The sequence below is a fragment of the Notamacropus eugenii genome, chromosome 6 (assembly GCF_028372415.1).
Source record: "Notamacropus eugenii isolate mMacEug1 chromosome 6, mMacEug1.pri_v2, whole genome shotgun sequence".
Taxonomy (NCBI): domain Eukaryota; kingdom Metazoa; phylum Chordata; class Mammalia; order Diprotodontia; family Macropodidae; genus Notamacropus; species Notamacropus eugenii.
Window position 1 is genome coordinate 16,485,490 of NC_092877.1, and position 17,473 is coordinate 16,502,962.

The following is a 17,473-nucleotide window of genomic DNA, read 5'->3' on the forward strand; positions in this document are numbered from 1 at the left end:
GCAAGCTTCCTTAATGGAATCCATGTTAGGCCTATTAATGGGCAGGGGAGATCTTAAATCCCATTAATATTCCACACCATTCCCTGAATCACTCAGACCTCTCCTGCTCACTCACCCCACCTACCATGGTCAGATCCTGTTATTTCTACCATCACATTGTCTCTTGTCTCTGTTATCCCTTTTTCTCTGCTCCTACAGCCATAGTCATGCATCCAGCTTGAGTTTGTCCTCTCTAAATCACCCTCCACTCCTGAGGCCATGATTCCAGTCATGAATACTACCCCTGAAAATATCCTATTTTGTTCTCTCTTTTCTATCAAAATTATATAGATTTTTATACTTCATTATCATAAAAGCATGTGATTTTCTAAAAAGGATATAGAAGAATAGCATGAAGTCCTTTTTGTGTATGCAACTTTCCCTAAGTCAAGGAAGTAGCCATGCAGAGTGCTAAAAATGGTTGACCACCGGTCTCTTGATTGAATTACTCATCATAGCATTAGTAAACAAGGTGCATAGGCACCATCCACACAAAACAAGCAGCTCAGTAAAAATGCTCTCAATTCAGAAAAACTTTTATATGTAAATAAAGTAAGACTTCAGACTAACCAGGGTTTATATTAACGTGGTAATACACATCACCTAACATTTTCACTGTACCTTCAGGAAATCAAAGCCAAAGCATCTATATTAAAACATTAATGATCTTCACCATTACGGAGGAGATTCAGCCCAGAAACCAGTTTAAAGGAGAACCCTTATGGACAGTGAGGTCCTCTAGCTACTCCTGTTTTCAGAAGAAACTGTGTTGATTGTATCAAGCCCTGAACCATGACAAAGCCTCCCAAATCTAGAATCACTCTAAAGAATGTAGCTAAACCATACAAATAGGAAAAGCCAGGTGGAACATATCAATACTTCTCTGGTGTACTCCTAGGGTGGCAAATCATAGAATAAAAGTCTCAGAAGACTTGAAATTAAGGACACCTAAAGAACAACGAAGAATCATGAGCTGACTACAATTTGTCACAAACATGAAATTACCAAGGAGAAGCAAGTAACGTAGGACCAAGAAAGATGGGCCAGCCTTGTTGGGAGAGGTTCCACTAGTGTCCACTTGGTATCAGGAGGAAAAGAAGGAATGTCTAGGCACATGGACAGGACTCCCTGTGGTGAAGTGATGGGAGGAGACAGGCAGATGGAGGAGTGGAGCATACCGTAGCCTTGGAGAAAGAACCCACATCAGTTATAGAGGTTTTATCACAATAATAAAGTCTACTGAGTCCTAAAACACTGGGATGTGGAACTGGAAGGTCACACAAAGCTGGGTGTGGCTACTGGCACCTTGGAAAATAAGAAAATTATTGTAAATGTAAAAGATCAACCAAAACCAAAAACCACAAAGAGGAGACGTTCAAGGGGAAGACAATGTGCACCTGATGAGTCTGAGCTCTTCATCTTCTAGAATAACAGACACACTGCTCTAAAGTGTGGTCAGAGGAACAAACAGAGATGGAAAAAGGAGTTCACCTAGAATTCAGTTACCACTGGGCAGTTATATTAAGTCTGAGGGTAACCATAATAAATGACAGCTCAGTTGCAGAAGGACCCAACTCAAGATAAAGGCACAAAATGGGGACTTACTAGGCAGCTGCGAGCTTGGGTGATTTGAGGACAACAGTATGCCACAAGCTGATGTTTCTAATACAGTGTGGTTATTAAAAATGCTGGCTAGATTCAGCAATGGTGGTAAAACACAAACTCTAAAATTCATCTTTCTGCCCTATGTGGGTGCCATTTGGAAATCTATATTTTAAAAACAGATTTTAAAAAAAGAAAACTTCAGTACTTTCAAACCTTTCCAAGTACAAAGACCTCCTTTTAACAAGTCTACACATACATTTGAAAAATACATGTATGTTTATAAAAACTAAACATATACTTTAAAAATCTCACAAAAGTGAGATTATTCATTCAATCTCCAGTGCCTTTATTATATGGTCACCCTGAAAATATTTTTAAAGAACTAAATAAAAATCAAAATGACAATGTGTGGAGCCCATATGGAATCATGGCACTTTGGAGTAACTCCATAATACCAAAGGATCCACAGCAAATTGGCGAGGAACCAATACTGGAGAGCATTCTTTAAAAATCTACCATAACAAAGAGATTTCTTAACTCAGTGATGTCATTCACTGGTACAGACAGTATTCCATCCATGTCTGCAAAATGTGGGAAGAATAATGTCCAATAAGACCAGAAAGATAGGTTGAGGCAAGGTGGTGAAGCGCTTTAAAACCTAAACAGAGGAGTTCATATTTTTCATATAAGCAACAGGAAAAGTAATGGAGTGGGATGAATATGAGAGTTAAATGCTCAGAGATGCATTTAAAGAAAATTACTCTGGACCCACATGTACAAAAATATTCCCCACAGCTCTTTTTGTGATGGCAAAGAACTGGAAACTGAGGGGATGTCCATCCACTGGGGAATGGCTGAACAAGTTGTGGTATAGAAATGTAATGGAATACTATTGTGCTATAAAAATGATAAGCAGGCAGACTTCACGAAAACCTGGAAAGACTTACGTGGATTGATGTTGAATGAAATGAGCAGAACCAGGAGAACATTGTACACAGTAACAGCCGCAGTGTGTGATGGCTCGCTCTGGAAGATTTAACTTCTCAATAACGCAAGAAACTAAGACAAGTCCAAAGACTCACAATGGAAAATGCTATCCACATCTAGAGAAAGAACTTCGGGGTCTGAATGCTGATGGAAGCAGACTATTTGCTCTCCATTTTTTTTGTTGTTTTGTTTCCTCTTTCTCATGGTTCCTCCTATTAGTTCTAATTCTTCTTTACATCATGACTAACGTGAAAATACATTTAATATGAATGTATAAGTAGAGCCTATATCACACTGCATGTCATCTTGGAGAGGGAGAAGGGGGGGAGAAAATTTAAAATTCAAAATCTTATGGAAGTGAATGTTGAAAACAAAATACATAGATATAGAAAGAGACCACAGTGGTACCAGGCCAGTTACGTTGCTGCACTACCTTGACCACTCCCGGTGCTTTCCTGGGCCTTTCTTCCTTGTGTACCCTTTCTGTAATCTATCTCCAGTCTCTCTTCTCAGCTTCAGTCTGTGATCACCAGCTGCCTACTGGACATTTCAAACTGGTTACCATGATGACATCTTGAATGTAATAGGATCTGAACTAAATTCATTTGTCCACCTAAATCCTCCTCTCTTTCAAATTTTCCTATTTCTGTAAAAGGTACCACCACTAGAAGAATCATTTTAGGTTTGTAATCTCTGTATTATCCTGGACTCCTCACTTACCCATAACCCATATAGCTAATGAATTGCCACATCTTGCTATCTCTATCTTCATTGCCTCTCTTTAAAATGTGTGTGTGTGTATATATGTGTATGTTCTCATCTTGTAGATAATATTTATGATAAAGAGGTATGAGGCTTCTGAATAATCCAGAAGTTTTCTATTGTTTTCATTTATTAATCCAAAACAATATTTTATATCCTATGTTTTGCCTTCAATTCCTACATCAGAGGCACCAAGCAACAAAGTAGATGTTAACTTGGTTTAGAGGATCTCTTCACATTCCTAACAAAATTTCTCTATTTCTTCATTCTCTGTAACAGGTACTGGTACACAAAATGCAAAGTGTTCCCCTCAGCCATGGTCATCATGAGCAGTGTAAATGAGAGGAAGGGTGATGCACTACCTTTGGATGCAAGGTAAAACTGACTTCCTCGTTTACTTCTCAAAGCACAACATGCCAGTTTTCTTCTACTTGATTATATAACTTTTCTCAGTCTCATTACTTAGTGATGTTCATAAATGACTTAAAAATGGGTTGTTTCTTAGCTATCTCAGTCTTTTCTTCAAACAGATGGCTACTGTAAAATTTGTATGCATATCATGAGGAGTTATGGACCAAGGATTTGTCATCTAGAACCCAACCTCTCAAGCGGTAGCTAAGCTGGTCCTTGAACAGCAGACACATAATCAAAATAATCATGTGGGTAAAATTTGGGATCTACAAGAAATCGCTACATTGTGCTAGGGTTTATAGAGTTGGCTTCTTAAAAAAATCACTAGAAAAGGTGACTGTAATCTGAAGAAAAGCAATCAATAAGTATTTATTAAATACCTGCTGCGACAGGCAGTGTGTTTTCTGCCCTCTATTATTTGAATTAACAAAGACAACAATTTTCTGTCTCCTACAAGGATACAACAAAAAGAAATGGGTACAAGCTTAAGGGAAAGTTCTGGACAAAAACCTCAATGGAAAGGACAATTAAAACACTGAGTCAGGTCACTAAGGTGGTCAAAACTTCAAGCAACTCATTTGGATTTTTAAAATACTGCTTCACGTAGAGGCAAGAACTGGACTAGAGGATATAATTCTTTTCCAATATTTTCTAACCTAGGACCCTTCTGAATAAATACTGAATTCATCTAATTTTGTTCTTTCATGTAATGAGAATTCAATATCACTTCCCATAAAACTTGGGAATTAAAGAGTGCAAGAACTTCTCTTCTCTGATATCTGCATCACATTTTCCTCATCAAGTGTTTCTCCTAGTCTTATCTGACGGGCTGGCCATATTATTCAGGTGCCCAACGTATATTTGTCTAAAATACTAGTTTATGAAGAACTCATGCAGGGCAAACACTCACACAGAGGTCAGAAGAGATCCAAGAACACTCTCAAGGTCTCTTTGAAAAACTAGGGAGATTGACAGTGAGAACTGGGACATACTGGCAGAGGACTGCCCAGGATGGTGTGCCCACTTCAAAGAGGGTGCTATACTCTGGGACCTAAATAATCGAAGTACCTCAAAAGAAACCTAACATGCATAAATTCAGACACATCTCCACTCCAAATGTTCACACAGACTGTGCCTGACCTGTGGTAGAGCATTTCGAGCTTGAATTGGTCTGATCAGCCAGTCAGACACATAGTACCTTAATCCCAACCCAGTGATGTCATTTTGGTTCTCCACCAGCACCAAGGACAACAACTAACCAACCAACTGGAAAGTCTCTTCTGAACAGCATTTCTGCAGATGCCATTCTGCATACAAACAGCCTCATAATCCCTTGTACATGAGATATTTAAAACAATGGAAGAACTCTCTAAAACCTGTAACTCTCCTATATATTGCTTTCCTAATTACACAGCCCCCATCTGGATCATTAAACAAGCCATTACTACTGTCTAAGCACCTTTTAAAAACATCAATAGCCACACGTGACATAAATGGAGAACCTTTCAATTCCATCAGGATCATTTTAAAAAGAGAAATAAAAATAATGCCGTTTCCATGGGATACAACAATGTTCTTGAGCACAATGGAGACATGAATTTGATGCTGAAAATTTCTGCTTTATTTATAATGAATTAATGCAAGGGCATGTGACACACAAACATAATTTTAAAATTACTTATATGCATGCATACATACACACACAGACATATACATATACCTGCATATACCTCAATAAATCTGAAATCTCAAAGGAAAGTATACAGTCCTTTATAGATAATTCAAAGATATTTCAAAATTTATTTATATTTACAGATAATTTATTTTAAGGACATTATGCTCACTTGAACATAAACATCTCGATGAGTTTGCAATTCTGAAAGTCTCATTACATGAGTCATATTTTATGTGAAGAGGCATAAGACAGATACATAAATATATATATATGTATGTATGTATGTATGTACGTATGTATATTCCTATCATATGGACTTCAAGTAAAATGGAGTCAATAAGTGTGTACTATGTGCCAGGCACAGTGCTATATCTGTACATGCCTAAGCAGAAAATGTTCAAAGTCGATTTTCTCCTCTAATGATGTCAGTTGCTTGCGGGGAGGGGGCATTAAAATGAATCTGTGCTTGCTGTAAACACACCAATGATGGCAAGTGACAAGAGAAGTCAGTCTGTGGTTTTGATTTTGTCACACACTGTCTATAAAAGAAGACAACTCACACAGGGATAATAGATAACTGCATAGAAGTAATGAGACAAAGAGCTACAATCTCTACCCAAATACAAGCAACTGAGTAATTTTGATACTGTGAAGTTGACTTTCAAAAGGGAAAAAAAAAAAACAAGAATAGGAAAGTACTTTGTTTTGGTTTGGGTTTTTTTTTGGGGGGGGAGGGGGGAGGCAGGGATGCTTTAACTTCTCACCCAGATTGGAAGTTCAGTGGCCACTCAAAGGCCCAACCTCCTACTGATCAGCACAGGGGCCTTGACATGCTCCACTTCTGACTGAGTCCAATTTGGAGCCTGATAACCCTGGTATTAAATTTAGAGCAGACACTGTATCAGCTTTACCGTAATGTAGCTCAGAACTCCTGAGCTCAAGAGACTCAAAGTCTCAGTCTATCCAGAATCTGGTATTACATGCCCAACAAAAAACATTCATGCTAGCCCACTGCCAAGAAAGTCAATTAACTGTCATCATCATGTAATGTGTTGGTGCCTTCATCTAAAGATTTTAATAATACACAGTAGCTCTATGCCTTTGATTTTCAGATAAATACTGGACTTCATTCCAACTGAAAAAAAAATCAGACTAAAATGAAAGCCTGAAAGAGGTTTTTACTTTGTCAATAAAGTACAATAAACTTCCCAATGATTAGAAACCAAATTTCTGCATTATTTGTACAACAGAGTTAAGACAAATGTGAATATACCTTTACACTATCTATTTTTAAAGCATTTTAAATGATAAACAATAGAATTATAAAAGTTCTGTATCTACAAATGGCAACTTACCACTATCTTAGCCAAAATACCATCTTCTGCCGAATCCAATGTGACCACAGCCTTGTCAGTTTCAATTTCACATAACGCATCTCCAGCACTCACTGCTTCACCTAGAAAACAAGTGCAGGGTTTGTTTGGGTTGATTTTGTTTTTGAGGTCTTAAAGTGTATCTTTTTTGAGTATTCAAATGGGTGGAAAATGGATATATCCTTAAAACAAGAGCAATCATTTTTCTCCAAGCCGTAAGAATTAATTCATAAACAGAAATGCTGCAAAATTCAGAGGAAGTACCAGTAGAAAGATATGAAAGAGAAATTTAGTAATATATGTGGCAATGATAACCATTTCATAGAGGCATTTTACAAGAAGAGTATTCTTAAAAAGCATTTACTGACTGAATGAATAACCATCTACAATACATATCTGCCAGGGCTACAAAGGGCTTCTGTGGCTTCAAAGACAAAAAGTAAAGTGGCACCTGCCCTGAAAAAGCAACACTCTATCAAGGGAGAAGACACGCACACATGTGAGTATACACTGGTCCCTAGGGAGGGGCAAGAAAAATTCAGATAGAACAAGGTTTCTTAACCTGGAATCCATAAATTTTTTCTTGAAAATATTTTGATAACTATGTTTCGATATAATTGGTTTCCTTTGTAATCATATATTAATACAATAAAATATATTTATGCATCTAAAAAAATTTTTCAGAGAAGGAGTTCCTAGGCTTCCCTAGGCTCTTCAAGGGTCCATTAAGTTGAAGGTAGCATTTACTCTTCCCTCCAGAGGCAAACAGCAATTCCAAGAGGTGAAGGAGTGGATTCCCAGCACTCCCATTCACATCTGTGAAAGGGTACCAAGGCAGAAAATGGGATGTCATGTGTAGTGAACAGCAAGAAAGCCAACTTGGCTGGATACCAGGCTTAAAAATGGAGGCTGAAATCACACTCCCAAGGGTTTTAAATGCCAAACATGGAAAGCTGGAGGGTGGAGTGGAGAAAGACTGGTGATAAGCAAACCAGTTAGGAGGTGATTCTAAGTCAAGACTAGAGGTGAGGAAGGCCTCAACAAGGGTGGTGGCTGAATAAGCAGGAAGGGCATGGATGTGAAGCAGACATCAAGAGACAATCAACAAACCTTAGTAACTGGATGGGGAGTCACAGGGAGGGAAAATGAGATGTCAAAGGTGACTCCAAAACTGTGGTATTTGGTGACAGGGAGGGCAAGGCCCTCAACAAAAGGAATTTAAGATCAGAAGAGAAGTGAGTTTTGGCACAAATATATTGAGTTCAGTTTTAGTCTAGTGAGTTAGAGATTCTCTGAGACATGCAATTAAAAATGTCCAGTAGACAGTTGGAGAGTAATTTGTACATGTGCATATACTTGCACAGTATGTAAATACAAAATATAATGATTATCTATAAAGGATCTTTCAAATCAAGAAAATGTGTTTTAACCTCAAACTGTCTTCAAAACTACAAAATACCTGAGGTAACTAGTCTCAGAGCACAGAATCTCATATATTGACTGATTTGTTTTAGAGGCAAATTTCAAATGAGAAGGACTTTGTCCCTCTTAAAATATTTCTGTGTGAGCATCTCATCCAGAGATGAAGTGGAAACTTTTGATATATGATATATATGATAATGCAACAACGAGGAAGGTCAGCAAGAGATGAGACATGACAACATCTGAAAAGGGCAGCTTTCTTCTCCAACACTTCTCAACCTGATACTTATTATAGTCTGGTGATGCTGGGCACATACATCACTTTCACTCTATGACTCTCAATTTCTTCACCTACAAATGAAGGTGCTGGAGCAGAAGACCACTAAGTTCTCTTGTAAATCTCAAAATACGATCCTATTCACAAATTTTAAAACTTCAACGATAGCATTTTTTTCAAATGGGAAGTAACATCCCATGAAAGAAAAGAGGTTTCGGGATTCAAGGACAGTGAACCCATTTGTTAAATTTCCATTCACCTTTCATTTTATCAAAATAAAGGTGTGTTTATTGAAAGCATACTTCTGCAGAAGAGTAGTTACAGTCATCAGAATAACAACGATGACCCCTAATGGCTTTAACAAAAATTTCTTATAAAAAAGTTTCAACTCTGACCTTTATGGGTTTTTTCCCTCTTTTTTTGCTATTTGTGTATCGAATAAACTCTAAAATCAAAAACAGCTTACAATATTTAAGACTTAGACCTCTGAGAAATTATCAGTTCAATCCTTAAGTTTCTTTAAAGCTGTGTTGCTTACTGCATGCATTTCTTCTGTGTATAATTGGTTACAGTTTTTCTTCATTTTACTAATTATCAATTCAACATCCTAATATGGATTGGCCAAGACCAAGTTGTGAAAAGAATCCAACTGTGGTCATTGTGCTCTCATAAGTGAAAAGAACAGAACACCACAGAAACACTGAAAAATCTGCTGTTTCCAGTTATTCCTCGTTCTTCCAGCTTAGCTGATAAAAAGACTTTCAGTTTTTACAGTCTGGCTTAAGGAGTCTCAAGCGGAGATTTCTGAAAATGATTCATCAGGATGATGGCTCTGGAGGAGAAGTGAGGCTGCTGACCTGCACAGCCCTCCCTTACTCAAGACAAAGTCAAGTGCAAGTCATGTCACCATTTCTCTGATGGCATGGTCTTCTTGGGCAACAAAGGATGAACACCTGAAAACAATTATTACAAATGACCAATGAAACATGTTAAGAAAATATACAAATGTAAAAAATCACAACTTCTTAGGGTTAATTCAAAAAGACATTCTTTCTAAAAATCTCAATAATTCAATTCAAAGTATAACCACCTTCTCAAACAAAGAAGGAAAAATAGGTACACAAATCCTAGCATTCAAGGAAAACTGAGCTACTTTTCTTTTTGTACAGGCCCTGTAACTTTACTGGTACAGAAAACTGCAGGTTAGGAAACTCCCACTACATCAAGCATTCTCAAATTGACCCTCGACTTTCTCATCAACAACAGGTACTGGGGGTCCCAGGAAGCTGATGAACGTGCTTGGGATCACTGCCACTAAGCAGGAGAGGCAGAACTTGAACTCAGAGCCTCCCTCTCTATTCACCAGACTTGTGTCACTACTTAAAGAGCTTAAACTCTTCTAATACAGATTAAAAGTAATTTTCGCTCTAACGAATACTTCACTGTCATCAAAAGGGGAACTTCCTTTACAGAAGCAGATGACAAGCAGCCCATGCTTTCTCCTCCAGTCTGATTATTGTACATGTCATCCTGGTCTCCTGAGGGGATCTCCCCAACAGAGACGAGATGCCTTGTCTAGTCATTCTATTATTTCTTTTTTGGGGTTAGAGGGAGAAGGCGAGGCAATCAGGGTTAGGTGACTTGCCCAAGGTCACACAGCTAGTAACTGTCAAGTGTCTGAGGTCATATTTGAGCTCAGGTGCTCCTGACTCCAGGGCCTGTATTCCATCCACTGTGCCACCTCGCTGCCCCCTACTTTAATATTTCACAGACACAAGGGCACATTTGGCCCCTGGTCTATGACTCTTGCTACATGACTGGCCCACTTCCTCTTCTAGTCAAACTGTCCATGGTGCAGCCTACCTGCCCTGGACCTTTTCACCACCCTTTAGGTCAGAGGTTCTTAGCCAGGGAGTCCAGGAGCTTGCTTTCCCCACCTAATGTTTTGATAAACATATATTTACATATTCTATTTTCTGCATTTCAAATACAATGGGTCTGTCCATAGATTTCACCAAACTAATCATGAGGTTCAGAACACAAATAAGGTTAAAAACTTCTGCTTTGGGTCATCTGCAACCTTGATTCTTAAGAGATCATAGCCATCCACAATTATTACAGCCATATCTGTAATAATCACTGTGAGAATACTATCAGTAAAATGATAATTTCTTTAAAATACAAAACCCAAAAGCATGATGTACATAACGAAGAAAAAAACCAAAACCAAGACGCTGTTATCAAACTGCTACAAACATTTATTCCTCCTGAATTTGTCAATGGGGTGTTCTAAATTGACAACTTTCCACATTATTCTGTCAATAACAAGGATTTCTCTACGGGAGGTCAGGGTATGTCATATAATATATCCTCAAATGCTCCATCTTGGAGAAACGTCTCTGACATCAGAAATGAGGGAAAATAAAATAAAAATCAACAACAGAACTAACATTTCAATGTCGTTTTTTCCTGTAAGACTACAAGCACTTCACATACGTCAGTAGTAAAGGCCGTCACATTAGACCATGGGACAAACGTGACCATTTCTAATTATAATAAACAATTATCCTGAAGAAACACTTCTGCTGATCTGAACTCTCAAAGATGTAGAATATGTGTCTGTGACACAACCTTTGGCTGTTCAATCATTTTCAGTCATGCCCAACTCTTGGTGATTCCATTTGGGCTTTTGCTGGCAAAAAGCACAACAGACAACCTACAAAGTATTTCTTCGTTCACTTTCCAATGCTGATCTGTTCTGCTCAACATGTTTGTAAATTTAGGATTTGGTATGGTTCTCAAAAAACAATAAAATGAGCCTGTAAATACAATGCCTGCTACTCAAGGATTTTACCCCGAGTCTTTCCAAAGAAAACAGAGCGCCATCACCTTATTTCAGAGGCAGACAGGTGGTGCAGGGTACGAAGCCCTGGATTTGGAGTCAGAAAAGAGAAATTCAAATCCCATCCCCCTAACATTACTGGCTGTCTGACCCTGGGCAAGTCACTTAACCCAGCCTGCCCCACTTTCTTTTATGTAAAATAAGGATAATAATAGCACCTACCTCACCAGATTGCTGTGAGAATGAGATATTTGTAAAGTATTCTGCACATCTTAAAGTGCTATATAAACTCTAGCTATTACTATTATCAGAGAAATACTACTGCCTCTCACTTAGAAAATTCTACAATCTTAAAGGGGAAGCAACTCATCTTTTGTCATGTCTAATGAGTCACAAGGCCAGGATGGAGACCAGTCTTGGTCCATCATGCCAAACTAAGGGCAGCCAGGGGCACCAGAAAGCACACACTGCCAGGCCTGGAGTCAGGAAGACTCATCTTTGAGAGTTCAAATGTGGCCCCAGACACTTATTGGCTGCGTCACCCTGGGCAAATCACTTGACTCCGTTTGCCTCAGTTTCCTCATATGTAAAATGAGTTGGAGAAGGAAATAGCAAACCACTCCAGTATCTCTGCCAAGAAAACCCCAAAAAGGGATCATGGAGAATCAGACATAATTGAAATGACTGAACTCCACCACCACTACCATACTACATTCTAATTTACTACGAATTTATAAAATCCTGAATATATAAAGACATGTACTTTCAATACATATCATATGCACTTGTTTGAACTAAAATGAATGCATGTGTGCATAAATATTCATGTATATTTATGTGCACATTTTATATATTTATATGTACTGACATGAAATTGAGTGTGTGTATATATATGTGTATATATATACATATATGTATGTATGAAGAGAATATAATCCCCACCTATGGAAGAACATCCCCCAAAAAAACCCCACTGTATAAATAATAAATTCATGCATTAACAGCATCCTTCAGGTAGGCCTAAACGTAAGACTCCAATAGGCAAAAAGGATTACTACTGCTCTAGACTATCAGCAGAACTTCTACCAAGCAGCACTGCCTTAGAACAGAGGAGGATTTTTAAGGGCAACATTTAGAAGACAGTATTGGCTATTAAAATATCTGTCAAACCTCCAAATTAAGATATAACAGCACACTTCATATGTGAAAATGGACCAGGATTCTTGAAATACCATAGGATCTGGAACTGGAAGAGGCTTTGGACGTCAGCTGGGCCTCATTTCCCAGGTGAGGAAACACTGCCTAAGGGCACACAAACAGTAGTGAGCAGCAATTAGATTTCTTATCTACCACAAATCCAGTCACTGGCCTTTCCATTATACCACACTGCCTGAGGAGGTGATCAGTCTATAAACTTTTAATATTCCCCATGTTCTCATACACGTGAAAGACTTATCAAGTGACAGTGGGCTAAAAGGAGACAAATATGAGTCCAAGGAATCTTCTCTGGCCATGTCTAATTAGGCCTGGAAATCTGATGAAATTAATCTTCTTATAATTATCCCTAAAAGACTGTTCTGTGATTGAACCATGACTTGAGAACTCAGAATAATACCAGGCCAGCACATCTAATACAGAAATAACCAGAGCTCTATAATTCATCAGAAATGAGAAACCTAGAAATAGAGTCTGAGAGAGTATATTATGTATGAAGGTGAAACTTCCTTAGAAGCAAACTCACAGCAGCTTAACTGTCCCCAAGAGCCAGTCACTCAGCTGCCTGAGGTTCACGACCTAGATCAGCGGAAGGGCCCCAGGAGGGAGCTACCATGGTGCTCTTCAGAAGATGTGATGACAGACAGCAGTTTTCCAGAGGCAGAAAGGGAAGGTCATCTGCCTCATCTACCAATGCCCTCACGATGCTGCCAGTGGTGATCTCTGGGCACTTTCAATCAGTATGGACTTGTGAAACAACTGCTAAGGACAAAAAACTGCAAGTACAGAGATAAAGAAAAAAGATGGAAGACAAAACAATCCCTGGCCTCAAGAAGCCTACATCCTAAAACAAGGGTTCTTAACATTGCTTATGTCATAGAACCCTTGAGCAATCTGCTGGAGCCAATGAACTCCTCAGAATGAGGTTTGAAAATGCCTAACATAAAATATTTAGGTGTATATAGGAAATTATATACATTAAAATACAGCTATCTAAGTATTAGGGAAAAAACCAAGCTCACATACCCCAACTAAGAACCTCTGTTCTAAAACGAAGAAAGGCAATGTGTATATGTGCATATATTTGTGCACATATATGTGCAATGTGTGTACATTTAGAGAGAGAACAAACACATAAAAATACAAAAGATAAAGTTAGGGAGGAAAGGTTCTGGCAACTGGAAAAGAGAGGAACAGGAAAGTGCTCATGCCAAAGGTGATGCCTGAGCTGAAGATGAAGGAGTTAAGTAGCGACTATGAGGTGGTGTGCGTTCGTCCTTTGTGGCTGAAGAAGACCAATTCCTTGAGTAAGAATTGTTCTCCTTTCTGTCTTTGTACCTCAAACACTTGGTTACTGCCTTGTTTGTTGTTGAATATAAATGTTACCGTGTGAATAAAAGGGTCAAAGGAAAAAAGCCTGAAAATGGGACTGGGAGTTGTCTTTGATATCATGAAACTAATAACTAAAGTCAAAGTCCAAAAATAGAAACATGGTTTTATTAGGATATCATTTTTCTACTTCAGAAAAAAGCAGAGTGAAACAAGATGGGAAAAATTTTACTTGGTTTTTTATAAGCTGACCACGTAACTCAATTTACATCAGTTTATACCAACCATGACTGAAAGCAATTACAAACCCAAAAAATCAAAAATGAATACACACACACACACACACACACACACACACACACACACACACACACACACCACTTACCTTCCTTTTTCAACCATTTCACAACGTTTCCTTCTTCCATCGTAGGAGACAAGGAAGGCATTAAAATTTTAATAGGATCAACTGAAATGAAAAATGGGAAAGATTAGTAACTAAATGTGCACGTCCTAAGACTTAGACTCAAATTCATACCCAACTCCCCCCATCTGAAGATAAAGATTTAGTTGAGAAAGAGAACCTCTTAATTCTAGAGGGGGAAAGAGTTGAAGACAACTCTCAATCTCATCAAGAAGCCAGTAAATAGCACAAAGATACAATTCTTCAGATTCTTCAAAAAACACATATTAGTACACTGTCATAGTCATAACAGGTGTTTAATTTTGAAACGAATTGTGTAGAGGAAGGAGTACAGTAGATACAGAATGAGGTTTAAAAGTGAGGAAAACCTGGGTTCAAGTACTGCCTGACACATACTGGCTGAATGACAGTAGGTAAGTCATTTAACCCCTAAGTGCCCCAGGCATCCCCCTAAAAACCTAAGTTGAGGAAGAGATTTAGATCTGTATGGGTAGTGGGAGCTTGTCTATACCAATGAAATGGACCCACCTCAACAGGGTCCTTCCTCAATTTCTCTTGAAATGACAAGGACATCTGAGGAATACTGGGGCTGTTGGTATCTTATCCTTCACGCTTGACACATGACCAACTTGTTTTCTTTTCTATCATACATTTCCCTGATGATGACACTTTAAAATTCCTCAGTGTTTATACGTTGTACAAACCATGTTCCTATTTCCAGGAACATCAAGGGGGAATCAGGGGAACTCTAAATTCCATACAGTCAATCTACCCTACTCTCCTTCTTTGGTTTAATTCTGGGCCCGACTTGTACCTTTCTAGACTGTCTGTCCCAGATATAGAAAGTGATAGACTATGGAATGATTCATTCTGACAAGGAAAATTGTGTCCCCACTGATTTTAATTAGGAACTTAAAATGTCTCATAGAATGATCAAGTGTTGATCATGCTACAGTTAAAAATTAACAACCAGCAGAACACCAAAGGTATATTATTTTATTACTCACTTGGGTAAGTCAGAGTCTAGGACAAAAACAAAACTAGAAATTGAGTCGGAAGTCTTGTGTTCATATGTATGTATGTATGTGTGTATGTATATATAGACACACATATGCATATATACATACACACATACAGAGATACATATGTGTGTATATATCTTCAGTAGAGTTGTGTATATGTGTATATATACACACACACATACTCAGTATAGTTGTGTGAAAAAGGAAAGTAGTATGGTGTAAGGAGACTGGATGAGTCCAAAAGGAGCTCACTCTGAGTCTGACTAGTTGGACAACCTTGGGTATATCCCTTTATCTGTTAGCTGAGTTTCATCATCTGTAAAACAGGGATAACATGTGCACAATGCTCAGGTAACAAGGCTGCTATGAAGAAAGCACTCAGCAACCTTAAAGTGCTAGAACATGGTGAGCTATGACTCTGATGAGCTAAAAACAAATGTTTCCCAGTAAAATCCTGGTCATACCATGTAGTACCTCTTATATGGTAAAAGTCATTAAAATCTGGGGGGGCCTCAGTTTCCCCACCTATAAAATCAGGTGGCTTCCAGATCTACTTCTATAATCCTCATCCTGAAGTCCAACCACTTTTCCACAGCATGCAAATATTCCTGGTGCCCCCCTCAACCACCTTCCAACACAATCTCTTAGTCCCCATTTCAGAAACCTTTCCTTCCTGCCCAAGAGGGTGTTTTCTTCATGGCCACTCGTGTCATTAACATCAGACGTAATGAGTGGACAAGGAGGCCACAAGCAGCAGGGTGCGAGCCATTTCTGAAGAACCAATTTCCATAGGAACTGTCAATCATCAACATTTACTCGACCATCATTTACTAAGTGCCTGTTATGGCCCCAGGGACACAAGGACACAAACAGCCCACAGATACCGCACAGGCCACGAGGACTACCCTTCCCAGACCCACTGTCTATTTGCCACCGTATCACCAGCCCTGTGTGCTCCTGACCCTCCAGAGGTGCAGCCTTCCTCTACTGAAATGGCAGTTCCTGGACAGCAGGGGCTGCCTGGCTCACCTGGCTAGCGATGCTCAATGCTAAGCAAAGGGTCCAGTGTAGAGCTAAAGTGCTCAGTAAGTGAAGTTTTAGTCATTCACTTCACTCTGTCCAAATACCAGAACTACAGATAAAGAAACCAAGGGTAAGAGATTAAGGGCCTAGCGTAAGGTCACACCAAGATTAGAAACCAACTGACCTCCCCACACTAACACATTGCCTGCCTTCACTGCTCTTAATGGGGCTTTCATTATAGGAGGGGGAATCTGAACAGTGAGTTTGGGGTGGGGATGGTAGTAAGGAATCAACATAGAATAGGGAACACAAAATATGCACCAAGCAGTCTGGGGGGTGGAGAGGACTAGAAGTCAGGTGTGTGTGGGAGGAGGGGGTGGGATGGAGATCAGTTCCCTTCCTATGGGAGGCTGTATCTGAGCTGACTTTTGAAGAAAAGGGATGGGGGAGGGGGTGATACAGCAGAGCCTCGGAAGGGGCACATTCCAGGCATGGAGGACATCCTATGCAAGGGCACAGACATGGGAATGATATGTTATAGCATATGGGAAAGAGCAAGCACACCAGGTTACTTGTAACTTGTAAGTGAATGAAGGAAAGTATTCAGCACCCTAAAAAAAGGCAGGCTGGAGTCAGAGAACAAAGAAGCTTTATCCTAGAGTCAATAGGGAACTGCTGAGTTTCTTAAACTTTAAGAAAAGTGTATTAAAAAAGAAAGCAGTGGGAGGCAAAGGGAACAATAGAAAGCTACTGCAATTGTCCAAGCAATAAATGAAGAGGGGCCCGAACACAGAGAGTGGCATCAGTGGAGAGACCAGGAAAATACAGGAGACACCTCGTGGCCAGAGAATTGATAAGTTTTTACAACTGACTGGATACGAGGGCTGAGAGAGGGTGATCAGCTGAAGAAGAATGAGGTTTCAAACCTAAGAGACTAGGAACAAAACAGAATCTTCACCAAAAGCAGGGAAATCACGGAAAGGAGGGGTTTGGGGAGAAAGGAAATCAATTCTGTGTTTGGACATATAGAGTCTGAGGTACCTACAGTTCAGGAAAGCCTAGAGCTAGAT

The 17,473-nt window shown here is 39.1% G+C and overlaps 1 protein-coding gene across 1 annotated transcript in view; it reads right to left on the bottom strand.

The window, feature by feature from the left end:
• The window catches only part of PDHX (pyruvate dehydrogenase complex component X), a 68,903-nt gene that overhangs the window by 43,928 nt on the left and 7,502 nt on the right, over positions 1–17,473 (bottom strand). The window contains exons 2-3 of the mRNA XM_072619170.1: positions 14,323–14,403; positions 6,835–6,935 (exon numbers count right to left, since the gene is read on the bottom strand). Of these exons, the coding sequence (XP_072475271.1) occupies positions 6,835–6,935; positions 14,323–14,403 (182 nt within the window). The remainder of the gene's footprint in view (positions 1–6,834; positions 6,936–14,322; positions 14,404–17,473) is intronic.